At 42.6% G+C, this 27,969-nt stretch overlaps 2 protein-coding genes across 3 annotated transcripts in view; one reads left to right on the top strand and one right to left on the bottom strand.

The window, feature by feature from the left end:
• LOC148897530 (uncharacterized) overlaps positions 1 to 27,969 on the top strand; it is a 68,057-nt gene that overhangs the window by 773 nt on the left and 39,315 nt on the right. Inside the window, exon 2 of the mRNA XM_088995857.1 lies at positions 27,394 to 27,525. Within this exon, the coding sequence (XP_088851983.1) occupies positions 27,446 to 27,525 (80 nt within the window). The 5' untranslated portion in view covers positions 27,394 to 27,445. The remainder of the gene's footprint in view (positions 1 to 27,393; positions 27,526 to 27,969) is intronic.
• LOC148897531 (prickle-like protein 1) lies at positions 158 to 27,752 on the bottom strand. Of its 2 annotated transcripts, none has more exons than XM_088995855.1 (8): positions 27,623 to 27,752; positions 7,714 to 7,925; positions 6,055 to 6,168; positions 5,101 to 5,238; positions 4,430 to 4,633; positions 4,039 to 4,225; positions 2,655 to 3,521; positions 158 to 2,566 (listed from the first exon to the last, which is right to left on the bottom strand). In XM_088995855.1, the coding sequence occupies exons 2-8, from the start codon at positions 7,906 to 7,908 to the stop codon at positions 1,710 to 1,712; spliced, it is 2,562 nt and encodes an 853-aa protein (XP_088851981.1). In that variant the 5' UTR covers positions 7,909 to 7,925; positions 27,623 to 27,752; the 3' UTR covers positions 158 to 1,709. The 2 variants fall into 2 exon arrangements, with proteins under 2 accessions (XP_088851981.1, XP_088851982.1); XM_088995856.1 differs by lacking the exon at positions 27,623 to 27,752 and adding an exon at positions 11,884 to 12,133.

Genomic DNA, 27,969 nt, shown 5'->3' with positions numbered 1-27,969 from the left:
TTTAGTGATCCGTATTTTCCGACATGCATTTGTTTGATTTGAAATGAAAAATACTCAATAAATATTTCCATCTTAAAACGTTACATTATGAATGAAAATGTTTATTTCAGCCATCTGCTTCAGACCACTTTCTTGCCCCTGAAAGAATACACGTGAGGAAATTGTAATGTCTTTATTACAATTATGTTAACCTTATACTCCAGTTTATACATTTATACAGATTACATTAGTTTCACAAAAAAAATACCAACACTTAAAAAAAACGCTGTGTCTCAATGATGGTGTTGGGCAAGCCAGTAAAACGTCACACAAATCAAGACGTCAATATATATATGGCACCTTTATTGGGAGTGTGGTGAGAGGAGAGCCTACTGTTAGTTTTATGTTAATGTCGTTTTGCTACATAAGCATGTCATTAAGCCAAAGGGGTATTAAAATAGCCACTTTTTCAAACATCTATACAGTATATACATTTAGCATCAATATATTTACAAACCCATTTCCAATCAAATTGGGGCCGATAAATAAAAACAGAATACAATGATTGTTAGACCTATGTTGAATTTTCAATTGAATTCTAGAAAGACATGATATTGCATGTTTGGAATTCACGGGTTGTGCTTTTGAGCGTTGTTGATGAATGGCTCTTGCTTTCCTTTGAAGTATTCTAAGTTCCACCGAAGTCACTCCAAAAATGACTGACCAATTCAACTTAGCCTGTTGCTACTTGTACGATGAACATTTCTCAACTTTCGCTATCTTTTTTTTTTGAATTTCTCACACCCATAAAAACTCAATTCACATACCGTATTTATTCGAGTATAACGCGCAAAATGTTCTACCTAAAGTCAAAGTTTGGGTGGGCGTTATAAACGAAATTCCCGCTTATAAACGAGGCCTGGGAAAAATTCTCATCTACCGGTATATTTAATGCTTTATCCCTTCCAGGAGGGGGCGTCATTTCCATGGCTATTCTGTTGTTAAAGTGCCCTTCAATTTCGATTTTCGGAAAGACCCACATCACGCGCATTTTTTTTATTGTTGATTACCATTTTTTTTAGCTACGCTTCATTTCCTTTCCTCGCCTCGCCCACACTGAAACTTGAGGTAAGCATTGCTGTTTTGCACAATTACCAATATCTAGAGTTTCGATTCAGTGCTCTTCATACTTTAATTGATATACTGTTACCCAAAGAAAGTGAAGAAGTTTACATTGTCAATAAATTATTTTTATCATGGATGGATGTGATGTCACCTACAATGCTTGGTCTGAGCCGAGAAAAAGTGAAACAAGATTTGATACCGATTTTTAATTGAAATTAGGGGTGCGCGTTATACATGTGTGCGCGTTATGCTCGAATAAATACACTAATTATTTTTGATTACTAATGTTGACCAGTGATGACATGAACCAGTTTGTCTTTACATTGTTCTCAATTAAAAATAGATTGAACTTGATTCAGCAAGTCGTTGTATTCTCTTTTTATTTATGCTTAACACAACATCCCAACTTCACTGGCATTGGGTTTGTAGATCATGTTTATAATTCTGCATTACTCTGAAATACTGACTGGATTTGCTGGAAAGTAATACTACCGTAGCGTATGCTAATAAATCAAATCGGATATAAAACAAGCATGAAGTGGAACACTTTCTCCCTGTTTTTACAGGAGCCGAGGATGTGGATTACCCAAAGCGCAGAATAAAGCCTATGAAATAATACAGTTTTTGCCCTTGTGCCCTTTGATCTTTTTGGATTTAGTCCGTTGTTGGCCACAGGGCAGTGGAGACATGCCTGCCACGGGACTGGGCAGATCTTCAGTGTAGTAGTGTCTAAGCGGCCTTGGCTGGGGGATGGGTTGACCAAGGAAAAAGCCCTCCTCCTCCGAATCAGAAGAAGATGATGAACATGTCGAGCACCAGTCGTCATCCTCCCCGCACAGATCTAAGAACCTGGTCATGGCTGAGCCCTGAATCTTGTAACCTGACATGGTGCCAGCTGGTGGGTGTCCACGGGAACCGGGGTCTATTCTTGGACCGTGTGCATTCCGTCTATGGTCCATTCCATAACCAATTTGGACCCGCTCTTTTGGTAAAAGGTTCAGAGCATTGTCAGAGCGAGACTTGCGGCTATGTCGCCTCCTGTGATGGTGATGGCTGCGGCCAGAGTTATTTTCCTGGCCCTTCTCCTCAAAGTGGAAGACTCTGCGACGAGTTCGTTCGCTCATCGGGGGTTGTTTCACCTGGAGATCATTGTATCGGTCTAACACGTCATCGGAGAATTTGACTTGCTGTTGTCGAGCTTGTGAACGCATCCTCCTCAGGGCGGGGACATGTGGTTTTGGTCCCTCATCTGGGAGATGCATCGCCTCTTCTTGGGCAACATTTTCCTCCTCTTCCTGCTCGCATACAAGGCTCTTCAAAGAATTTGTACTCCTGTGTAGCATAGAGGAATTAAGGGTCCCCATATTGCTTGTTTTCTCACATTCCTCTGTGTCTAGCACGTGGAAACCTTGCATTGAATACACCAAAGGTCTGTCTTTACTGTCACCGTCAACTGAGGTTCCTGTAAAACAGACATGGATTTTAAACAGTCCCGCATATAATCTGATTATTCATTCGCAATATAAAAATGGACCTATGTCTCTTCTTACCCGTAATATTGGAGAGAGCCAGTGAGTCCATCGAGTCCCGGACACTCTGATCCTTTTTCTTGAATTCGTCTGTTATGCACTCCAAAGAACCACCGTACCATTGCGGCTCATCTTCCAGACTTGTTCCACCTGTGTGGTCCAGTTCAAGCTCTTGGATCTTCCTGCTGCTTGCGGGACCCGGGTGACTACCGTAGGCTGAGTCCCCTAGCCCGTCTTGTGACTGGGCCCAGTACATGTTGGCCTGGTACTTCTTGCTGGCCAAGCTGCCTCTTCCTTCACCACCACCGTTAACATCTTTGAATGTTTCCTGTTTCGACTTGACATCTCTATCTGGAACCCAAAAGTCTGTGGGTCTGGAGTCCCCGGCTTGTCTGAAGACCCCGTTTTCCCCAAATTTTAAGAGTAACTGAGTCATATAGTCTTCATGTTCCGCCCACTCTTCCTCCTGATCCCCCGGGGCCTCAGTGTCCTCAGCGCGCCCCCTCCAGAAATACTCATCAGATAAGTTCATGTGTTTTAGCTTTTTGGTCATGGTGTCATCTGGGTTTCCACTCAATCCAGGAAACTTGTAGTTGACCGAAGGCGAGAAGAGCAACGACTGGCGGCACTGGTCGGCCGATCGGCTGCTTTTGCCCATGCGCACGCTGCGACGTGACTCGCGGGAGCGTGCCGACTGGAAGGCAGAGTCAGAGGAGTCTGAGGCATGCACATCCTCGCCAAGACTACACGCCTTTGAGCAGTAGATACGACCCTGGTGTGGCAGGAAGGGGCAGCCCATAAGAGAGCTCTTGCACTGGGCGCAACTGAAACAGCTTTCCGTGGCATGCCAGTGGAGACCGTCGTAGGTCATCTGAGCTTTGTCAACACCTGGAAAGGAGAGAGTCGTTCAATGGATCACAAAATTCCCTACAAACGTCTCTTTATACAACATTTTCAAGTTACCAAAGGTCTTGACAGGAAAATATTGACTCTAGTTAAGAATGAAATTTCAACTTACGAAAGGTAAAAATGCAGTATAGGTGAGATTTTTTTTATGCTTTAGGAAACATTTAGGTATGAATTTAGTTTGGGGGTTATGGGCTTGAAAGCAATTAGGGCATGGGAAACGTGTCTCTACTTACTGATAGTGTTTTTATACACAATCCGTAAACATCATGTAAAAACACTCTATCACTTACATTTTTCTATGTACAAAAAATCTCCCATAGGCAATTAATTCCGCAAGTTGTACCATTGTATAGCGATATTCAATCCTGACAGCGACTTATCTTTCACCAAAGATAATACCGGACAGACAGGCCGCCGGTCTCCGGCAGTTCATCCGAAAATCGACAGTTTCCATTAAGAAGATAAAAGAAAAAAATGATTGCCTTTTGAGTCTTACCAATATGTTCTCCACATGCCTCACAGTATTCTGCGTACAGAGACTCGAAGCATCCGCAGCAGTAAGGTCGTCCGTCCTTCATAATATAACGCTGCCCCCCTAGGATGGTCTCGCATTCAAAACAGGCAAAGTGCTTCATGTGCCAGTGACGCCCCTCCGCTTCTGTGCACTCATCAGCAAAGATGATCTGCAAGGCAAAAACGTACAAGTATGTTTTGGGGTTTATTGGCTACGCATAGGCCGGCCCGGTCCCCATCGCCCCCTGCAGGTCGCGGTGGTCACCTGGACAGTATTGTGACGATAAATCGACATCGTTATTCCCCAAAACAATCCTTTTGTGACATTAAGAGTAGTTGTAGTCCCCGACAATCTAATAACCGTGTGGTTATACCTCATCACAGGCTGAGCAGCGCGGTTTGAGGAGCTCAGCGTGGTGCCTTCCACAGTGGATCTTCCCGTTATGGTAGAAGTATATCAAATCCACCAGAAGTTCACTGCACGTGGAGCAAGCAAAGCACGCCGGGTGCCAACACAATCCAGGGCCTGACCGGGCAGCGAACACCACCATTTCTCCACCGTTGATATTGTCACCGCACTGCAAATATGCACACATCGTTACTTCTTTCAGAGATCATGTGACTATTTAGCGTAACTACAAATACACATTGAATATTGACTAAAAAAAGCTGCCTCTTCTGTTTTCTGGCCACAATGTCATCCGGCGCGGCTAACATTTAAACTGCCGTAACCACTTTGAGTAGGATATAAAAGCTATGCAATCTCCAGGGAAAGTTTGGCCGAGGCTGTTTGGACAAGTTTTATGATCCCCCAATGGCCGAAGCAGTGTTCATTGTTCAATACTCAGAAGAACACTGCCGAACCGAAAAGACATCGGCTGCTAATTTAGCTCGCACGTTGGCCTCTAAACCATTTAAACGAGAATCCCATCCTCCAAAAAATGTCATTCAATCTCAATGCGTCTTTAAAATGGCATTGAATTCAATAATTCCGAGAGGTCAGCGAGTGTATTTGGGTTCTCCTGCGATCCACTGAAATACATACACGTTCACAAATGCTGCTCAGGCGACTGCGGGGCAGCACTTTGGGTGCGCCCCTCCCCAGTGCTTCCTTCTTCCTCTGGACACTGAACATTTGTAGCTCCTTCTTCTCCTCCTCACCCAGAGACTGGCAGTAACGAATCTGGCAATGAATGAGACCATTCTGAGTTAGACATCGGACAATTTGTTCTAATGGGTTAAATGTTAGTTGAGAGCACGGGGTAGTAAATTTCAATGTGAACAAAAGCAACTCTTGACCTGAGCTTGCCCTTCCTTACTCCCCTATTGCATCTCCACCCACTGGCCCTGATTGACAACCTGGTTTTTTACAACAACCCCTCTTGATCTTTTCCAAGGACTTTACAAGTGGCAAAGCAGATGTTTACACAAACAACGACCTCTGTTTAGAATGAAATCGAGAAAGCCGGCCACAAAGGAAAAGAACGAGCCGAGTGGGAGCGTGCAGTGCCACAACAGTGTTGGTGGCATCACAAAAAGCTTCTTACAATCATGGTCTTTCTCCCCTGCTGAGCCCTTCTTGTAAAAACCCACCGCTATGACAGGAATTCAGCTGCCCCCCCTTCCATCTCACCCCCCGCCAAACATCATAAAAGCATCCAGTCAAATGTTGCATTGTGCCCACGCTACAAGATGTCTACAAGATGGCGTGACCGCAATCCCACAGCAGGATATCAACCGGGAGGGTAATGGGCGTCACTGCAGAACTTCACTCAGAGTCATCTCGAATCTATCTCTAAACTCTTGTCAATCATCGTCACTCTCCCCCCTTGATCTATAACCATATCCACCTTCTGGCTTTCAGAGTTACTTGTAGACCAAGTGACCTTGTCATGGTGCCATTTGTCTTAGTAAATTCCTGCCGACGGTCGCGTCAGTTAAAACCAAGTACCCGGAGGCAGTAGCCGTTGCGTTGAAGGTACGGTCGATGAGTCCTTACCTCATTATCATGCGGTGGTAGTTGATAGAGTAGCTGCTTTATTCGAAACTTCTCTCCCGGACTGTTTACATAGGGAACCTTATCCTCAGGCAGGCAGGAAAAGTACAGTTGGACCTAAGGAATTGATCATATGGGCATTACCGATAAATAGGTGCAAAATATGTCACTCTGGATTCTAACTATGTTCCACGTGAGCTGTCATAGTACTTTTGAGATACAGGAGGATCGTTTAACCCTCATAAATCCACACTCCAAACGTCCTTATGGGTCAATAGGTCAAATCACGTCGTCGTTTTGAACAATCATAAGCTTGTCTCTATAGGGACCGGACAAAGCAGCCTGTCGCGGTGGCACTTTGACCTTTGGGTTTGACCACTTGGTGAGTAAACTTTATGAGGGAGGGGCCGTTACAGCCCGCCAGATAAAGAGGTGGGACGTGCTGGTGTTATGTGTTTGGTGGGCTTCCTGCAGCTCAGGCCATCTAAAGAAGGGGAACCACTGCAATTTACCCTGACAATCAACCTCAGCATAGCCCCTCCGGCCCCCCTCATCGCCATCATAAATTATGCACATTTTGATGCTGCCACTACCCCCTCATCCAACTCCCTGTGGGGCTGAGGAATAGGCAACTATGTGTTTCTTTACTATAACGATGACCCATAATGCACCATTAAAGGCAAGGGTGGCGGTAAACAAAGACATTACAGTTGACCCATGCGTTGGCCAAACAAAAGCAAAGGCATTTTTCAGTCTGTAAACCCCTTCTCCTCGCGCCCATCACCCCCTTATTTGCTTCCATGTGTGTGGTTTGAGAGCCAAAGCAGGATAGATGTTAGTCAAATGCGAAACACGGAGAAGAGAGAAACGCACAGGCGGGTTTAGGAAATATGCCAAATTACACCGGGTGCCCTCTGGGCTTGACTAACTGCCCTTGCTTGTATTTGTGTTTGTGGAGGAAAAGGCTTGTTAAAACGCGCCACCACCCCCCCCTCCCAACACCACCAAATTCCCGATCCTGCCGGACCCACTAAATTCTCCAAAACAGATCTCCGATAATCACAAGCAGACTTGACCAGAGCACGGTTCGTAAATAAAAACTAGACATCCTGTCTGTTAGTGGATGTGAGGTAGACCAACAACCTCGCCTCAAAGCATGACCCGCTGGGACTTTTCTACAGATTTTTGTTCAGGGTCTGAATCCACAACGACACTCGTGCTTAACTTGCTGAGCACCACTAATGAGGGCCAAGCAGAAACCTGGCGGGACGTGATAATGAGGTCAAGGCTGTTTTTAATCTCTTGTCAAGAGGATACGTCATTATTCAGGGCGTTGATGTCTGGAATGATCCAAATAGATCAGGGGTGTCCAAATTTTTTGCAAAGGGGGCCAGATTTGGTGGGTTATAAATGTAGGATGAAAATTAACAACTGACTGCACTTGGCCCTCGGGTCGGACTTTGGACCTGATGACATAGATGTATACAGTACTAAGAAATCCCTTCATTGTCACCTTTACCTGCTGACATTTAAAGAATTGTTATTCTTGTCATTTAGGACTGGGATGGACTCCCCCTCACCAAGAAATCTATATGTGACAGTAGCATCACATATAGATTATCTGATTTAATAATCCAGAAGGCGTTATTTGATTTGCCTCACCTGTTCAGGTCGAAGGCCAGGTGGTACCCAGGCATACTCCTCCAGCGCGCAGCCGGAGTCGTCGTCGGAGGTCGAACTGCGCTGGAAGCCGGATGTCAGTTTGCTGACTTTTTGTTCCATGATCAAGTCTCTCTGGCGTGCCCCGCCTTGATGGCCGGCCGCTGACGCCGCCACAGTTGCGCCCGCCAGGCTCATCTGATGCCCCTTTTTTACTAGACAGAAGAAGATGAACAATTCATAAATTTATGAGAATCAAACCATTGCTCTCTCTTATAAGGCAACTAGGGAAACCTTGTTTCCAAAGAATTCGAAATCGTTGCCGAGGGATGTTGGAAATCGGCTGTTATGTCACCACGGTGTTTTGTCACCAAGTAGGACTGCAGTCCAAAGAACTTCGTATTCTGCAGTTGTGCCCGATGTTGTGTTTCCTATTTTCCAATGTACCCCAAGTCAAAATTGAGAACAAGCCACTGGCTCTGTGTCCTTCTATGTCTCGAGAGGCTGTCGCAAGTGACCCGCACTGGCTCAATCAGTCGAGTCTGGGGTCTGTCTAAACATCGGCCTGACAATGGGACAAGGCCACCATATGGGGAATGTCAGCAAGGCCCGTTTCTCTCCCTTCATCTCTCCTTTTGCTCTCAACTGTTTGTTTTCCTAACCCGCTGCAGCCACTGTCTGATCCGTCCTTTCATCTCGCGAACGGACGCAGAAGTGGCAGGCAGGTAAACCAAGGAAAGAATGCTTGGAGGATAGCGACGGTGTCACAGAGGGAAAAAAATCTGGAAGGGGGATCAAACACCCGCGGTGTTTACCACAGCGGGTGGCCTTGTGCATTATTTTTACAAGCACGGTTCGACTGTGTGGTTGACATAAATAGACCAATAGATCAGGTACAAAAGAACCATTGAAGTCCATCTTTTGTTCTTGTTGGTGCTACGTTAAAATGAGATCTGGTGGCTTTAAATTTTGAACCACTATTTGGTGACGTTAGAAAATTGACCAAAGTCTGATGAGGTTTTCATCAGGGGCCGCAATATCAAAGTATGTCATGATCAACCAAGGGTATGTTTCGAAATGATTGTTCTTCCAGTTACCAATGGGTGTAGAACTTCAATGCAGGCATCAAACCACACAATCTTGTTTCTATTAGATATGATGATCATTCTGGATCTCAATTGATAGTTGGGTTCCCCAAGTGAAGATCCACTGAAACACATGCGATGGAAGGATGCGAGTCCAGTTGTGGTCATTCCTCAAAGACCAAAGAGCTCTAGCTGAGATCAAATAGGAGTGCGGCCGGTGTCCCGCAACATGGACCCTTGACGACGCCCTTTCTTCCCCCTCCCTTTACCCCACCTCCCGCCCCTCATATGGCCGACAAGGGCACCCAAGGCCACAACAGGACAGCTGACAACCAAGCACACAAGAACGCAGCCTTTGAACACATGCGTCTAATATCCAGGCCGTGGCCCAAATGTGGCCCGTAGTCAATTTTCATCCGGCCCGCAGCCTCCGTCATAAAATAAATAACGTCTGGTCTGCACGTAGAAAGAATACATGGGACACTACATTTTAACACACTAAATCTGGCCCCCTTTGCAAAAAGTTTGGACATATCGTTGTAGACTATCTACTTGGGTTTGCACACATTTATACAAAACACGAGTACCAGCCTGAAAGTCGATCTCTACGTACTTAGTTATTCCCTCTTTCTCATTTATGGTGATATGCCCTTAGATAGCCGCACCCCAGACCCTCCAAGACTTGATTAGGAATTTCCAAAATAACTCTTCTTCGTGGCCTGATGTTTCTCACTCAGGCTTGCTCGGTGAAAGGGTGACAGAGGTGAACCTAAGCGGCAGCCTGTTCTCAAATGTATCCAAAAATGATTTTCATGTAGAAGGTTGGAACGAGACTAGGAGGCGAATGAAGTTTTTTATAATTCATGACTCGTATCCATGTGTGGAGGTCTAACTGATGTTGGTCAAGGTCTGCTGTCCACCGGCGACCATTCCTCTTTTGGAAATGTGACTGCAGCACAAAATTTCAGAAACCTTTATGACATCTCAATGATTGTCACCTTTGTTGAGGAATTTGATGGATGCTTCTTCCAACAACATTGTCTTTTTTGGTTTTGTTTGTTTTTAGTTTTAGCTCCTCCCCTAAAGAAGATGTCCCGCGTTATCTCCAAGATGACACTTCAGGTCCATCAAGGCAGATAATGTCCTCCAAGAAGGGAAGAAATATACTCCCTTTTTCTGCCCCCCCCCCTCCCCATTGACTTGCAAATTAGACCAAAATAACCTAAAAAAAACAACGCAGGCATGCTTGAGAGCAGTGAGTTGGGAGCTAACTATAGACCTTTGCGCTCACACGTTCAGCCATGCGCTTCATTAAGACGCTGAGGTCGTTTCGAAAAGACGAAAAATGGGATTCTCACGATTAGCTTGAAGCTCAGGATGTTTGACCTCGATGTTAGTCAAAGCCTCCCCCCTTCTTTTCTTATACAAGCACATCTGCTCACATGCTAATTTTTCCATTAGTTGTCATGCAGTTCATTTCCTCTCCCTTTAGCCTCCAACGCTTTGTTGAATGACAGAAGCATCGAGCCAGCTAACTTGGCCGCGCTCGGGTTGACTTGCCAACTCACTGACTCATCACTTGTGTTGGCTTTTCAACTTTTCCCTCCGCCCGGGTGAACAAGGGTTCTATGTTTTCTGTCATTAGTTTTAAACTCCCCTGGACCATCACCGCTGCCCCCCCCCTACCACTGCCACTCTCCGACCACACTAGCCAGACCCCTGCCGTCCTGAATGTTAACAGCCTCTCAGCTCTTTTGTAAAGGCGCTTGTTAACATGGATTTGGATGCTGCAAGCCTGCATATCTTACTGATAGAAGAAACGGTGGGTTGGGGGGGGTGGAAGGTTTGAAGCAAAAATCTTGCAATACATCCAACAAAAACATAAAACTCCCATAAACAAAAGTTTCTGAACCAAATGGACAAAAATGCCAGTTGACATCTCTTAAATGCTTCATGTGTTCTCTTATTTGTTTTTTATTTCTATATTTTAACTTTCAAACCACTCATCAGACCTCATCCTATGTCACACCAATAAACAAAATGTCCCCCTTTGGCAAGTATTTAGCACAACATTCTTAACTCCAAGTCATGTGATGTTCAGACACCTGGAGCATTGGCTTAACAAGCTTCAGGGAGGCTACGCAGGATAAATAAGCAGTTTCTGGTCTGAATCACTGTCTATGCTCTGCAGGGAAGTGTGATGGACGTGCGCGCAAACCAACACAGTGCTCTCAGTCAGTTTGGACCGGTCCGGTATGTTTAACTTGGCTCCTACCAACTCAGCAATGCGAGGCTCTATTTGACAAAGAAAACTTGATTTTCTGCTCACGATCTTCCCAGAGCTTTTTTCTGGACACTTCTGCTTTCTGCATCCTGACAACGTAGTTATACTCAAGATAACCGTGGCGGCTTGTCTTCACGTTGCTCTTGTTGCCATGGTGGTAAAAAAAATTGCAAACTGGGAGAATTCAAAGACTCTTGCATCATTGTGTATACCTGAACGTACCAGAATAACAATTCAAAATAGCCTGACCGGGGGACCAGACAGACTGTTTGGTCTGACCCTTTTTGTGGTCAAGGGAGTGATTTTCCAAGACCAAATGGATGGGAGTGTCATCCTAACCATAGAGACCACCTGCATGTCCAGGGACAGCATGAATGAAGAAACACATATGCTGCTATCACTTCATCCCACTGGATTTCACTTTGGACTACCCAGAACAGTGGTTCTTAACCTGGGTTCGATCGAACCCTAGGGGTTCGGTGAGTCGGTCTCAGGGGTTCGGTGGATCCTCCGCCACAGAGGTCCACCCCTCAGTCTAGACTGCAGTTAGTAGGCACAGTCATTGAAGAAGGGTTCGGTGAATGAGCGTATGAAACTGGTGGGGTTCGGTGCCTCCAACAAGATGAAGAACCACTGACCAAGAACCACAAACTAGAACCTTTGACCTAACCTCAAAGGGATCCTTGAAAACACCTCCACCACCCTCACCACCTGAATGAGTTACCCCTTTCCTGTAGCCCCCAAACCAGAACTGAGAATCACTTGAGCGCATATGATCTTCTGTCATTTCTCTGCCATTCTTACCTCCGTCTCGGAGCAGCTTTCCAACTCAAACAGGAAAAGAGGATCTTATCAGGCAGTCTGTCCTAGTTTCTTCTGCCACTCCACAGCTCGATCCGTACCGTACATGTTGATCCTCAATACTCTTATTCCAGACCACGAGTCGGCACAGTGCCGGTACCATGTCATAGGACCGGAGGTATTTGAGTGACTGCGCGTATATGCTGGAGCGCAACCAGTTGGCCATCCTTTACCCATGTCTCTACCGCTACCCCCCCCCCCCCCTCCCAACCCACCCACTAAACTCGGCCCAACCCCTTCACTTCGCGGCAGCCAGTCACAGCGGGGTAATGCCTCCGCTTGACCCAGCCTTCGTACTTCAAACACCGGGTTCCCAAATGAGAAAAGCGTTGTCGACAGAAAAGTAAATGTGAATCTTGAGTAGCACGTTGCTTAAACAGGAGCTCGTTTTACCTTAACTGACCCCCCCCTCCCCCGCTTGCCTGAAATGTTTTTTGGGGAGGCATTCCTCGTTTTACAATTCAAAGATAAGGGAAGAGTGATGATGTTAGTTGTGATTTGGTTGATCTCTTGTCACGTGAACAAAAAATGTCATCTGGTCTCAGTGAGGCATTTTTGATGATAGGCTTTCTTTTTGATCAACCCAAGAACACCCTGCTTTTTAGCATGGAGATATCCCACGGGCTAAAGTTAACCAAATAAGTCCTAGTGTCTTCCGAAAAACAGTTTGAGTTAGCGTGTCAAGAAACAATTGGTCCAATTATTTCCTGAAATGATTGTTCGGTTGCTTGTTGCTAGGCAGCTAAGTCACAAGTGCCCTATCGGCCAATGAAATAGCATATAATAATAATAATTACAATAATAATAAATTCACATATTTTTTTCTGCGGGTGAGCAGCGGCAGCCACACACGCCAGCGTTCACTCAACCCAGAAGTAACATAAAGTAAAACAAACCTAAATAAATAATATGACAACACAAGGACACAGAGTCATTCATTCTTCAGCACTTTCTGTACCCTCTTTGTGACATGAAGCAGTTCTCGATGACAGAAGAGAGAAATCAAAGCGTCCTTTTCAGTAGTGGATCAGGGACGTCATGGTGGAATGTGCACGTTTACTACAAGCTAAATGTTGAAAGCAAACACGCAGTTGTAGCATCCATTGACGAATAGAGATTGTCTCACATCTCCTGTCCCACATAAATCAGCTTCAATTCCAAGCCGCGACAGTTCCACATAGTCTTATTTGGAATTAAAAATACCATGCTACGTCTAGATCAGTGGTTCTTAATCTTGTTGGAGGCACCGAACCCCACCAGTTTCATATGCCGCTTCACCAAACCCTTCTTTCAATGACTGTGCCCACTAACTGCAGACGAGCCTAACCTAAGACCGACTCACCGAACCCCTAGGGTTCGATCAAACCCAGTTTAAGAACCACTGGTCTAGAATATTTTTGGAGGGGGGGGGGGGGTCGTCTTCATTCATTAAACAAACTGCTGATTGACCAATAATGACTTGGTTAGTTTTATTACGTACAAAGGCATAAAAGTGCTACCTTCTAGACGTAAAAAGACTGTACCTACCTGCCCGTCCAGTGATACTCCCCAGGGAGTTTGCAGCTGACCTCTTGTCTCTCCTTCACCTCTGAAGGAATTTCACAACATGAGGCTCTTCCTGTTGCCTCAGAAAACAAAAGTGACCGCTTAAGGTCAAACTTTGGACAGTCGCGGCCAATTTTCGCCTTGTCGACTGTGTTAAGATTTGCGTTTCGTTTGAACTTCTGAGGGTCAGACACATTTGGTTTTGGAGCAACCAAGAGTGTTGTTGCACTTCAAATCAACTTGCTAGCAATGGCTAACTTATTTTTAATAGTTGCGTATGACGTTTAAGAATGTTAACACACACTCCTTGTTGTCATACTGTAGCTGCAAAGCGGCCAAGGCCATCGAAGACAACCCTGGCCTTTCACGCCAAACCTTTAGACCTTTGTGCTCGTCCCAAACACTCAGTCCAACCCCCCATTGACACCCGCCCCCCTAGTACCATTAGCACATCTTTAAGGGGCGGGGCAGCACAGCATCCTGCCTTGAATGACATGTTAAATCCAAGGAAACAACCTTCCTAGCAGTCACTTACCAAAGTTGGATTTGTGTCAGGCAATAGACTAATAATGATCTCGGGCCAGGGGTGTCTCCCGTTACCCCTTCCCTATCGACGGGGCGGGGAGTGGGGGGGGGTCTTTAGGTTCTTTCAGTCTTTTAATCACTGTAAGTAAATAATGTAACTGAAATAATAAATAAGTGAAAACACACTAAAGAGCTGGATAATAGCAATAAATATGCAAAATTAAGATTTTGAAAAAAATGATAGGATCCAATGGAAATGCAAATAAACATTGTTGCTTATTAACTCATTCACTGTCAGACGATGGTACTAAAAAATGTGACCACTCCAGTGCCAGGGTTTTTATCATTGTCACTCCAGGACCCACAGATTTATTGAGTTTTAGGACGACATAAATATTCAACGCAGTGTAAGAAACTTTACACTGTCTTCTTTCATCAGAAAAAGAGTTATTTCCTAATTTGTATGGGTCTGGAGTTATATGAGCTTGAAATGAGGGCGGCTGTCCAAAATACAATGCAATACTTACAAAAATGTTAGTGCTTTGTTACAGCATCAGCTTTTGTTAAAGTGCTATATCTATTTGCTATCTATTTGCTACCTAGCTGGCTAGCTAGCTATTTAACTATTAACTACAGTAAAGTCTCGTTATATCGCTATTCAAGGGAGTCCGAAAAAATATCGATATAACCGGGACTATCGATATATCCGACCCTGTTTGCATGTAATTTTCTCCGTGCGTGCATAGAAATAGTATCGATATAACCGGGACTATCGATATATCCGATATTGATATAACGAGACTTTACTGTATATGTCCTTGAGCTTTTTGAAAGGCGCTTAGAAATAAAATGTATTATTATTACTAGCTATCTATAAGCTAGCTAGCTAGCTTTCTATCAATTTGAGTTACTTCCGGGTTGAGTGAACGCTGGCTAGCTCTCTAGCTAGCTAGCTTCCTATCAATTTTAGTTACTTCCGGGTTGTGTGAACGCTGGCACGTGTGACTGCCGCTGCTCACCCACCGAAAAAAACTTGTGACTGTAAAGTGACCTTGAGAGTTTTGAAAGGCACTTATAAATGAAATGTATTATTATTATTATATATTTTTTAATACATGCATATTTGTTTATTTAGCGCTTTAACAATAACCGAAGCTGGTACAAAGCGCTAACATGAAAAAAGGGGAAATGCTGCCCCCTTGTGGAAGCGACAAAAAATTGCCAGAGGTCTTACCAGCGCTTTATCGGTACCCAAACCAGAAAACCAAAACCCAAAGAAATCGGAGAATGGCGCTCTACGTTATATTTTCAATTCCTGAATAAAATTGTGAATGAGTTAGACTTTTATTTTTATTTTGTTAATTTTAATTTTAATTTTAATTAACCCTCAAGTTTCCGCAGAAGTTTACCAGCGGCGAATGAAAGGGAAAATGTCCTTTTTTTTTTTGCGCAATCGCATCCCCAAATCAAATCAATCCACTTATCATCCAATCCATCCAATCATCATTTACGGCCCCACCCCCCAAATCCCCCACCCACAGAACGTCATGCTTAAATACTTACTTACACCATTGTCAGAAGTACGTGACACAGTTCAAGGTTCACCTCTAGATAGTTGAATAATATAAAGTCACGCATCCCTGACCCGTGACCTTTTCAGAGTACCAGATGACCAATAAATCTATCGCCTCTGGGCTTTATGGCCCAATATCCCACCCCCGCACCCCCCACCCTATTCCGGTCACAGCCACAACAACCTGAACGGCGCTTCACACCTGGTCTGGTTGACATTAAAGAAAGAAAAAAATATATATATTAAAGCTAGTCAATGACAAGACATAGGACGATTGTCACGGGGGGGAAACCCGGCGATAACGCGGGTATTTTTCCCCGGTACAAACGCGTCTTTGGCACCGGACAACAGACAGCCTCCATAGACGACGCGCACGGCAGCGAGAGTTCAAGCCTAATGTAATCTATTCAAACGAGTCAAATTAAAGTCCCGAGACACATCGTAAATCCGGGCTCGGCGGGCGAAGGGGCAAAGGGAAGGTCAGTCTTTAACTTCGCCGTCATTGAAGAATGCTTTCTCGCTTGTGTGTGAGCCACCTTATATATATAAAAAAAAAAGTGGGTATTCTCCAGGTTTAAATGACTCGCCGACGGGTATTAGCAGGACACAGGCAGGAAAAAAGCCTGGGTTATAAAGGGCAATAAAAGACGATCACTCTACTGTAAAAACAGTCCTTTTTTTTTTTTTTACGCCTTGGAAAAGAGGGTGGAAAAGGTCAAACGGTGGGGCAAGCCAGCGTCTTGATATTGACTTAGCTGCTTTGCGGCCGACAAACTCGGGTCAGACTGGAAGGGTTGTTAGCACCATAACCCTGCTGTAACCCCCTCTTTTTTGTTTTTTTTTCTAATAATAATACAGTAAAGTCTCGTTATATCGATATCGGATATATCGATAGTCCCGGTTATATCGATACTATTTCTATGCACGCACGGAGAAAATTACATGCAAACAGGGTCGGATATATCGATAGTCCCGGTTATATCGATATTTTTTCGGACTCCCTTGAATAGCGATATAACGAGACTTTACTGTAATAATAATAATAATAATAATAATAATACATTTAACCGCCTTTCAAAGCTCTCAAGGACATTTTACAGTCACAGACAAGCATAGGTACTATAATAAATCAAATATAAGCACAAATAGAATGGAATAAATAAAATACAATTATAAATAGAAACAAGAGAGAGAGCTACTCAGAAAATGCCATTTTAAAGGACAACCGACGTCACTTTTTTGTTTTTTTAACTGACATCAGAAAAACGTTTTATAGCATCTAAAATACCCAAAACACGCAGGCTGATATTTTTAGTCAAATGCAAAACACCAATAAAAATGACTGAAAGTGTCCAAAATCTGCAAAAAAATGGAGCTGCGAATTGGGCATTTTCAGAAAGTCCCGCCCCCAGTTCGTGACGTCACACCAAGACGTCTTGCATTGCTGAAGAATCAAAACAATGGCTTCAGATTCGGAGAATATGCTTTCATGTTACACATCCAGTTATGAATATATTTCAAATAATTCTGAAGAAGAAAGCATACATGTTTGCAATCGATTAAAGAATTTATTTGTGCCATTTTGAGGCAACATTGGGGGGAAAATCTCTCACCCAAAAAAAGAGGCACAAAATGGCGACCTCCTGTGGCCACCTCCGTTTCCACAGGCTGCTAAATTCCTTATATGGCGCTTGGACACCCTCTTCTGGCGGCTTTTGGGTGCAACACGAGTTCCCCAGACCAAACAAGTACAGCAAAATACATTGACGTGATGGAAGGACCTCCGGGCAGACGTTAATTCAGACAACTGCCATTATCTAAAAAAGTCGCCTTGCATCCAATTTAACGAATAATCAGACAACATTAGCCCCACGGCGCTATCCAAGTTAGCTCACGGCGCGCCACTTTGTCATGTCATCATCCGTCCATCGACCCAACCAAAACGTCACAAGGACGCCCCCATCAGCCGCGCTTGTATTTCATCCTCAATTTGACACCCTCTCACCTAGTTGTAAAAGTGGAACCTCATTGTGGGATAATGGCAAGCGGGAGCACCACAACTACCGGGTGTGGGGGTGTTGGAAAGGGGGGGCTGTTAACGGGAGGAAGCCCCCTTTATTTGAGGACACTATAACTCAACAAAAGCCCGTGGCTGTCTGACGGTTCTGACACCGCACATACCCGTAGCGGATGAGCAAAAGGGGGGTCTGGGGGGGGGCAAGTCCTGTCCTGTGTGGTCCTTCCTGGACAAACTTGATGAGTTGGAATCGGAAAAGCGTGCTCGCTTTATGATGTTGACTGGCGACATGTCGACAATGACCAGGAAATAGTTTGGACCTGCGTGTAAAATTTGGACCGTGGCTGTTAAGAAGTCAATCCTTACACATCTGGCCCCTGTAACGACCCCCCCCCAAAACAATGTCCCCGCAGAGAACGACAATGAGCGACTCTTTATAGGAAGAGAAAAGACATCCTCGGGAAAACACGTGGAAACGTTTTATAAAAGGCGCGGCTTCAAAAGCCCCCCCTCCCTCTAAAAAAAAATGCTGAATCCAACGCTGGCCTGTAACAGTTAAGAGCTTCTCAGTCGGGATCCCACTAATGATTAACATTCCTGGAGAAATCACTCAAGCTGCAGACTTTTTTTTTTGTCCGCAGCGTTCTAATTAAGCGCATGCCCCGGTGCTGCTGCACGGTGGGTTTTTTTTAGGGGTGTGTGTGGGGTTTAACCGGGTGGCAGTTCAAACCGAACTTCATTTTCATTAAACCCGACAGGACAGAGGTTCGAAATAGATACGACAATGTAGTCAACGGAAACGGTTCTAACGGTACGTCTGTGTAAGCTCTCAGTCGTACAGGAGTGGTCCATCCATCGATGAAAAGGTTTCTTCAGCCGTCATCTGGACTTCTTTGAAGGTGTCGGATGTTTCGCTTCTTATCCAAGAGGCTTCGTCAGCAAACTAAATTCTTTTGCTGATAGTTTTGGCCCTATATATATATATATATATATATATATATATATATATATTATATATCCTTACTGTCCAGACGTGGCGGTGCCAGACTCTGCTATGATAGGTCTCTGGACTTAGTTTTGGCCCTATATATTGTCCTCTTGGACAATATAAGTGTCAATATAATTGGACAATTGGTCCAAGAGGACAATTGTCCTCTTGGACTATATAAGTCCTCTTGGACTTAGTTTTGGCCCTATATATATATACAGTAAAGTCTCGTTATATCGATATCGGATATATCGATAGTCCCGGTTATATCGATATTTTTTCGGACTCCCTTGAATATCGATATAACGAGACTTTACTGTATATATCCCTACTGTCCAGACGTGGCGGTGCCAGACTCTGCTATGATAGGTCTCTGGACTTATCATAGCAGAGTCCGGAACTGCCACGTCTGGACAGTAGGGATATATATAGGGCCTAAACTACCAGTAAGACTTTAGTTTGCTGACGAAGTTTCTCAGATAAGAAGCGAAACGTCCGACACCTTCAAAGAAGTACAGATGACGGCTGAAGAAACCTTTTCAGCGGTGGTTCTAACGGTAGCTAAAAAAGAAAAAAAAAGTATTTTTCGGACTATGAGTACAGTGATACCTCGGGTTACAAACCCCATGGCATACGAACTTTTCGGTTTGCGAACGTTAAATTTATGAAAATTATACCTTGGCATACAAAGTATTTTTCGGGATACATACGGAGCTGCCACAATGACTCATGTGTCGTTCCTGAATGAGACCGTTCTAACAAGAAAAATGGCAGCCGGGTTGTTTTGGTCCTCTATTCCCCGCCCCCAGTCATCGGTTAAAGCCACATGATTGGTCAAGAACGCGGCAGTGAGGGGAAGTGGTTTAAACATTAAAGAGACAGGCAGACGACAGACAGTGAGAACATGGATAAAAAACAGTAAAATTTGGACTTGTTTCAACTTTTATAGTTCAAAGGCAGAGTGTAGACTGCAAGGTTAAAATACACACTCGTGGCACCATCTTGAAGTCAAAAAAACAATAACTTAGGTTTATATGTTAACCCCCCCCCCCCACACACACACACAGCTGCATTCTTGACCAATAACGTGGCTTTAACCAAAGACTTGGGGCGGGAAATAGAGGACAAAAAATGGCGGGTGCCATTTTCTTTTTTGGAGAATGGCTTCACTCTCTCTCTGTCTGTAGCCCTCACTGGTGCCTTCTTGACCAATCATGTGGCTTTAACCGAAGACTGAGGGCGGGAAATAGAGGACAAAACTGTCGGCCACCATTTTCTTGTTAGGAGAACGGGCTCATTCGCGACCGACACATCACTCATTGTGGAATCTCCGTGTGTATCCCGAAAAATAGTTCGTATGCCAAGGTAAAATATTCATAAAAGTAACATTCGTAAACCTAAAAGTTCGTAAGACAAGGGCTTCGTAAACCGAGGTATCACTGTATAGTGTACAACACCACCTGCCCCCTCCTTGGTTTTAAAATGCCAGTCAGCAAAGTCGCTAAACCCTGCTATTTAGCGTCGCACGTTCTTCGTCCGCCCTTTTTCCTGGAATTCGAGTGACAATGACAAAAACCCTGGCACTGGAGTGGACACTTTTTTTTTGTCTGACAGTGAATGAGTTAAAGGACAACTGACGCCTTCAGACAAGTTTTGTCCATAATTCACTTCAAATGACTTGTACTGAGCGTATTTTACAAAGATTAGCTAGCTATATTTTACGTTTTAAGACTTGCGCTGAAATTTCAGGAATTCTTGTTTTCGAGTTGATGACGATGCCTGACGTGACGTCACGGAGGGAACACCCCTGACCGAGAAAGCGACACACAATGCATTTTGGGTACTTTGTTTGGTCTTAAAACTTCGTGTTGGTCCGTGTTGATGGCGAAATTGGAAGGAAAACACAAATAACGCAATGGTGAATCGTTGTGTGTTGCAGCAAGACTACTATTTGATACTAGTTGACACAAATTCCCAGCTGACAAATCAGGCCATTTCCAACGGAGCTTGGGCGCCATTTTGTGCATTTTCTGGGACGCTACATTGCTGTCATTGACTTTTTGATTGATACGGAAGGACTTCTTTCATCGATTGCAAACATGTATGCTTTCCTCTTCAGAACTATTTGAATCATATTCATAACTAGATGAGTAACAAGAAAGCATCTTCTCCGAATCTGAAGCTATTGTTTTGATTCTAGAGCAAGGCAAGACGTCCTGGCGTGACGTCACGAACAAGGGGGCGGGACCTCTGAAACTGAAACTTTCTGAGGTCATTTTGAAGTAGTTTTGGGACACTTTAACTCATTTTTATTGGTGTTTTTCATTTGACTAAAAACATCACCCTGCGTGTTTTGGGTATTTTAGATGCTATAAAACGTTTTTCTGATGGCAGTTAGGAAACAAAAAAAAAATGGTGTCGGTTGTCCTTTAAGAGTGTGCAAGTGTACCTAATATTGTGTCCACTGGGTGTCAATACACACATATAAACACACATACACATCTGGCGAGCCAGTGCTTGTGTTTTCTTTGGGAGGCCACAACCCCTCGCAGGAAGATTCTGCGAGTACGGCAAACAAAAACGTCCCTTTGTAAGCCAGCCACTCAACTCGCAGCCGCCAGGCGCAGGTTGGGACTTTTTGCCTCCGAGCCCACCGAGAAATGTCCTTAAGTCGCCCTCGGTCAACATTGACCCATCTGTGCGTTTGTCCTCCAAATGTGTAACTTAAGCGTGACGTGTGACTGCATCCGATGGGGTTATCTTTGTTTTTTTTTTTTTTTTAACTCATTCACTGCCAGCCGTACAAAAATGTGTCCACTCCAGTGCCAGGGTTTTTGTCATTGTCACTCGAATTCCAGGACCCACAGAATATTGACTTTTAGGACTACATAAGCATCCAAGACAGGGTTAGAAACCTTAGACTCTTTTTTTTTTTTCATCAGGAAAAAAAGAGTTAGTTGCTAAGTTATATCGGTCTGGAATTTGGAGTCACAAAAATGACTCATCCTAAATTATTAACGCTAAATATTCACGATAGCCGCCCCACTCATTTTCCAAGCAGATTGAGGTGGATAAAAATAAATAAATAAGTAAATAAATACATACATACATACATACATACATACATACATAAATAAATTGGAGGAATTGATGAATAGATGAATAAATACATCGATAAATAAATACATTGATGAATACATCGATAAGTAAATAAATACATCGATAAATACATTGATAAATAAATAAATAACTACATCGATAAATGAATACATTGTTAAATAAATAAATGAATCTAAATACATAAATTCATACATTGATAAATAAATACATCGATAAATAACTAAATAAATAAATAAATACATCAATAAATAAATACATTGATAAATAAATAAACACATCGATAAATAAATGCATTGTTAAATAAATAAATCTAAATACATAAATTCATACATCGATAAATAACTAAATAAATAAATACATCGATAAATAAACAGAAAAATAAATACATTAAAAATAAATAGCAAAATAAAGACATTAAAAATAAATAAACAAATAAATTGATAAATAAATGAATGGATGCATTACTAAATAAATAAATGGATATTAAATATATAGATAAACAGAAAAATAAAGTCATTAAAAATAAACAACTGAATAAATAAACAATAAACTGACAAATAAATTGATAAATAAATAAATGAATAAATAAATGGATACATTACTAAATAAATAAATGGATACTAAATATAGAGATAAATAAAGGCATTAAAAATAAATAACTGAATAAACAGACAAATAAATTGATAAATAAATGAATGGATACATTACTAAATAAATAAATGGATACTAAATATATAGATAAATAAAGAGAAAAATAAAGGCATTAAAAATAAATAACTGAATAAATAAACAGACAAATAAATTGATAAATAAATTAATACACACATAGATAAAAAGACGGTAGACGGCTTATCTGAACACAAACGGTTACTCGCTAAACCTGTTAGCATCAACCGATAATTTTTTTTGTCATGTAGCGCAGCACGCTAGCGTTACAACGCTCACTTTTCCCCTCAATTTTCACAACTAAAAAAAAAAAAATGGCGACCGTCCACTTCGCGGAAGCGCACGTTGGGCATACATTGTTAAAGCTTATGCATAAACATGACGACCATAGCGGGCGTCGGGGACCGCTTTCATCGGCGAGGTGGTCCCATAGTTAGCGCCGCAATTACCACGTGCGGTAAGAGTCAGACCCCCCCCAAACCCCCGAACTTGTGAGCCTTGCCCCTAACATCATCCTGCGGAGCGACATATGCGCCTGGAAGCGCTAAAGTACTAACTACTATTAATCACTGCACAGTAATGCTTAGCATGTGGATGCAATGTGTGCAAGGCAGATGGTGGAGAAGAAAAAAAAAGCCTGGGTACCACCGCAACGCTACCCTGAATGTGATTCGGCCATGGCAATGTGGCCACCGACCTCCGATTTGAACAGTGACTGTCAAGGTCACTTTACAGTCACAGGATCAGTTTTTCTGCGGGTGAGCTGCGGCAGCCACATGCGCCACATAGAAAGTTAGCTAACTAGCTAACAGATAACTAATAGATAGCTAGCTAGTTAGATAGTGAATAGATAGCAAATAGATAGCTAGATAGGTAGCCAGCTAGCTAGTTAGATAGCGAATATAAATCTATATGTATGTATGTATTGTATTGTATTGTATTGTGTAAAGCCGCCCCCATTTCAAGCTCAGATAACTCCAGACCCATACAGCTCAACTCATTCACTGCCATTCATGAAATTATTCGGAAATTAAAAATATGATGAAGAGCGAGCGTAATTCCCGAATTTATTCAGGAATTCTTTTTCATGTGGATGGGGTGCCGATCAAGCGGTGCCAATGTTTGTTCCTTTCCACTAGACGGCAGCATTTGCCTATTTCAAGCTCAGATAACTCCAGAATGAAACTCATTGAATGTTTATGTAGTCCTAAAAGTTCAATATTGTTTGGGTCCTGGAGTTCAAGTGAAAATGACAAAAACCCTGGCACCAAAGTGGACACATTTTTGCACATTGTCTGGCAGTGAATGAGTTAAAGTGAGCACTTCCACTTGGCTGAGAAAATTCCTCCACCACACGTCGGTGTCACATCATGATGCCGATGAGATAAGGCGATTATTGCACAGGCGCGCCTCAGGCTGCCCACAATTAGGGGCCTATGATAAAAATCGACATTTTTACTATTTTCGGGTGGTCCGGGGTTACATTCTTGAGCAATTTGTTGGAAGCTTAAGTCCAAATGGGATGATACATAAAGTTTTTTTTAATTGAATAATGATATGACATTAGTTGAAGATGATGAAATTAGATTAGATAATAATAATAATAATAATAATAATAATAATAATAATATTAACACCACCACTACTACTACCACTACTACTACTACTACTACTACTACTACTACTAATAATAATAATAATAATAATAATGATGATAAAACAAACATAATACTGAAAAGAAAAATAGTTTTGAAAGGCGCTTATAAATGAAATCGATTATTATAAACTCCCTAATTTATTTTACTTTGAAAGTATCCGTGACGTGATGCCGCCTTACAAGGTGTTGCGACAAAAAGCAGAGCTAACAGCGAAACACAATTACCCAAACGCGCTAAATATTTATTCCTGATAAACTGCAGTTTTGTCGTTAGTTGTAACAATTTTAAATTTTGTTGTAAGCTAAACATAAATAATGAAAATAAAAATAAACTACCTTTAATTATTTTACTTTGAAAGGATCCGTGACGTGTCTGCCGCTTTACAAGGTGCTTCGACGAAAAGCAGAGCTAACAGTGAAACGCTGCCACAATTAGCCAAACGCACTAAATATTTATTCCTGATAAGCTGCGCAGTTTTGTCGTTAGTTGTAACAATTTTAAACTTCGTTGTAAGCTAAACATAAATAATGAAAATAAAAATAAACTACCTTTAATTATTTTACTTTGAAAGGATCCGTGACGTCTGCCGCTTTACAAGGTGCTTCGACGAAAAGCAGAGCTAACAGTGAAACGCTGCCACAATTAGCCAAACGTACTAAATATTTATTCCTGATAAACTGCACACTTTTCTCATGAGTTCTAACAATTTTAAACTTCGTGGTAAGCTAAACATCAAAAATGAAAAGAAAAACAAACTCCCTTAATTATTTTACTTTGAAACGATCCGTGACGTGGTTGCTGCCTGACAAGGTGGTTCGACGAAAAGCAGAGCTAACATCGAAACGCTGCCACAATTAGCCAAACGCACTAAATATTTATTCCTGATAAACTACACACATGTATCGTGAGTTGTAACTATTTTAAACTTCGTGGTAAGCTAAACATAAATAATGAAAATAAAAATAAACTCGTTTTAGTATTTTACTTTGAAAGGATCCGTCATTGGTGTCATTCAAATTGAATGAATGTATGAAAAGGACGAGTGATATCTGTTACTTCGTATCGGTTTTGGTGAGTATTACGGAGTTAAATAGTCAACCAATCCCCCCTTCACGTCATTTGTTTGACTGCCAACAGCGGTTCGCCTATTTTTAAACTTGTTTGACAGTTAAGAAATATTTGCGTTGAAACTTTCACACCAACCGTTAGTCACTTTGTTTCTATTTTTGGGCCCTGTAAATCCATCGGGGTTACTTTTAGCTTTATAAATATCTTGAACAATATCTACAGCCACGTTCTAATTTAGGAAAACAGTTTAAAGATGACTACGTGTAGGAATGCCAGTTCAAGCGTGAAATGCAGGGCGACGTATGTTTTTTGTCAGGGTGAGGACGAAATAGTTTGTGTGTATTAGAGGCAACTTCGCGTGTGACCACTAGGTGGCATCATCACACAGGTCGTGTGCTCGCTCTCGAGTTTGCCAGTCTCTCGCCAATTCTAAAACCTAGATCGTGTCTAAACAAAAAAAAAAGTCTCCTAGGAACTGAGAATAATCATATTGTGTTTGAGATATATCAGCTCGCTCCATTTATTAAGCCAGCTTCCATTGCGCAATACCTCAGATAACCCCGCCATTACAGCATGTCCAAAAAACGCTTCCCAGGGCCTCTTTCTCAGCTCAAACGTGATCTGGATTCGGTGACATTATCACATGTGACCATAGCAACAGTACTTGGTTTACTTTTGGTATGTTGCGAGACTTTAATGAGGTTTGCGGGTCCCATATGATTCGATTGTCAAACCGCATGGCGTTACCGCCATTTTGACCCGGGTGCGGGACCATATTTGGTCGTTTGAGGCACGTGATCTGTGTCCAACCAATCAGCAAGCTCGTGATCGTCATAACTGAAGTTATAATGAATAAATAAAATGGAAGCATGGCGTTGGAAGCATCAAACATCAGTGATGAGCATATAAACATTAAAAAACGTGTATCATAGTATTTAAATTATTCATATTAGTTTTTTTAATTATCCTTATTGTTTCAATTCCATAACATGGTGGGCAAAGTATGGTCTGGGGTCCAAATATGGCCACACCATTCGATTTAATATTACAAGGTGACCCAGGAAAATGTCAATTGTGGCTTTGATTAAAAAGATATTTATTCCAAATTACAACCACATATTATTCAGTTTATGGAAGACTATTCACCAGAGTTTCAGCTATTTCTGTCAATTTTTAGTCCATTTATGGCTTTCCCAAGATGTGTTCCAAATGCCCACCATTTTGTTGCAAGCAAACCTGTACTCGTCTGACCACGTTGTCAATCACTTGTACACTCCTCTTTCACCCAAAAAGATGTGTACCTCTCTGCAGCAATGATTTCTTCCGAAAAATAGTTTTAATTTTAAATAAATAGCTTTTTAATGAAAGCCACAATTGAGATTTTCATGGGTACGCATCTTTTATGGTCACCCTATATATACTATAACCAAAAAAAAGTTTCATGCAATGTATTTTTACATTTATTTTTTGATTATATATTTGGTTTCATTTTTAAAAGAATCTTTCTCCCTCATTAAATATTATTTTCTGGTTTAAGGGACCCCCCCTACCCATTTTTTCGTTGAGTATTTTCCCCGTTTGTTCAGAATATTCTGTCCTCATTTAAAAAACAAAAACAGGCCCAAAATATTTTGGAGGAATAAAAATATTGTATAAAATAATGATGGCATTGTAATCTTTCTTTGCATCCAATTAATTGAACTATAAACTTTGAAAACCACAATTTCCTTCCCCAGTAAAAGAAAGTAGGTCTATTTAACATGTTTTAGATCCACATTTTAAACATTTGGACTGAATCTACTTATTTCACAAACAACAACAAACAACAACAAAGTTAAGCTAAATATATTTTTTTCAACATTATCATATGATATACATTTGTGTAGTGTACAAGTTATGCTCACTTATATTCATTGAAATAACCAAAATGTGCGAAACTGCTTTCCACGTCATGAGGAATACAATTCCACCCCACCATTAATAAAAAAACATTTGGATGTGACCCACCAGGCACTTCTCCGCACTCATTTCCAGATATTGACTTTCCATTTAGTGCATGTGTGTTTGTGCACGCATTCACGCAATTCCACTTGGCCCCCTTTGACATGCACGCAGTGGCGCTGAGGCAGTTGTCACCCAAGTGACAGGCGACAGCTGAGTCCATACATCTGGAGCCCCCCCAACGAGGAAAGGAAGGGGAGGGGTTAGTGGGTGTGGGGGTCCATCCACACTCATACACCACCCTGACTGTTTGTTTGTTTAATTGTTTGTTTTTGTCATTTTGTTTTTCCAGCCTGGCGCAAACAAGCCTCGAAAAAGTGAAGGAAAGTGACCCGAATCTCCCAATGTCGCTGCGCACGGATGAAAAAGCTGACGTTTGGGTGGAAGAATCCATCTGCCCCCACTCTCCTTTCACGCAAGACATGTATGTACCGTATTTCATTCAAAGTTAAACACCCGTGAAATCACACGATGCAAACACAAGTAACCCCCCCCCCCCTAAAAAATCTCCTTCCACTCACCTTCAGTGGTGCGAGTATCCACAACCAATAGTCCTTGAAAAGCGATCCGGGCTGCGTCTCATTCGGCGTGTGAATGGTGAAGTGTCCCGAAAAGAAAAAAAAGTGACTAATTTAGAGAGCAGCGCCCCCCCCCCCCCATCCACCGGCCCCCCCCAACCCCACGGCCGAGCGCGCTGTCACAACATCGCCCACACTTGAGCGGCACACGCTACGGTTGGGGCTTGTGTGGCGCTCCTTTGCTTTGCGTTGACATGACTGAGCCCGAGTGCGCGAGAGCCGATCCACCACTATTGGCTGAAGGTAGCCCGCACTCGACCCCACCACCACCCATCAAAACCCCCCTTCCT

This window comes from Hippocampus bargibanti, linkage group LG05, assembly GCF_051943395.1.
Source record: "Hippocampus bargibanti isolate YZ-2025 linkage group LG05, ASM5194339v1, whole genome shotgun sequence".
Taxonomy (NCBI): Eukaryota; Metazoa; Chordata; class Actinopteri; order Syngnathiformes; family Syngnathidae; genus Hippocampus; species Hippocampus bargibanti.
Note: the sequence above shows the minus strand (reverse complement) of the source record. Positions and strands in the feature narration are given on the sequence as shown.

What these genes read in the sequence shown, in the direction of transcription:
- LOC148897531 (XM_088995855.1), bottom strand. Translation starts at nt 7,908, where the DNA reads ATGAGCCTGGCGGGCGCAACTGTGGCGGCGTCAGCGGCCGGCCATCAA. An exon ending in GCTGCTCAGCCTGTGATGAG is followed by an intron (nt 4,226 to 4,429) that starts GTATAACCACAC and finishes TTTGCCTTGCAG; the next exon opens with ATCATCTTTGCTGATGAGTG. An exon ending in GGCTCTCTCCAATATTACGG is followed by an intron (nt 2,567 to 2,654) that starts GTAAGAAGAGAC and finishes TCTGTTTTACAG; the next exon opens with GAACCTCAGTTGACGGTGAC.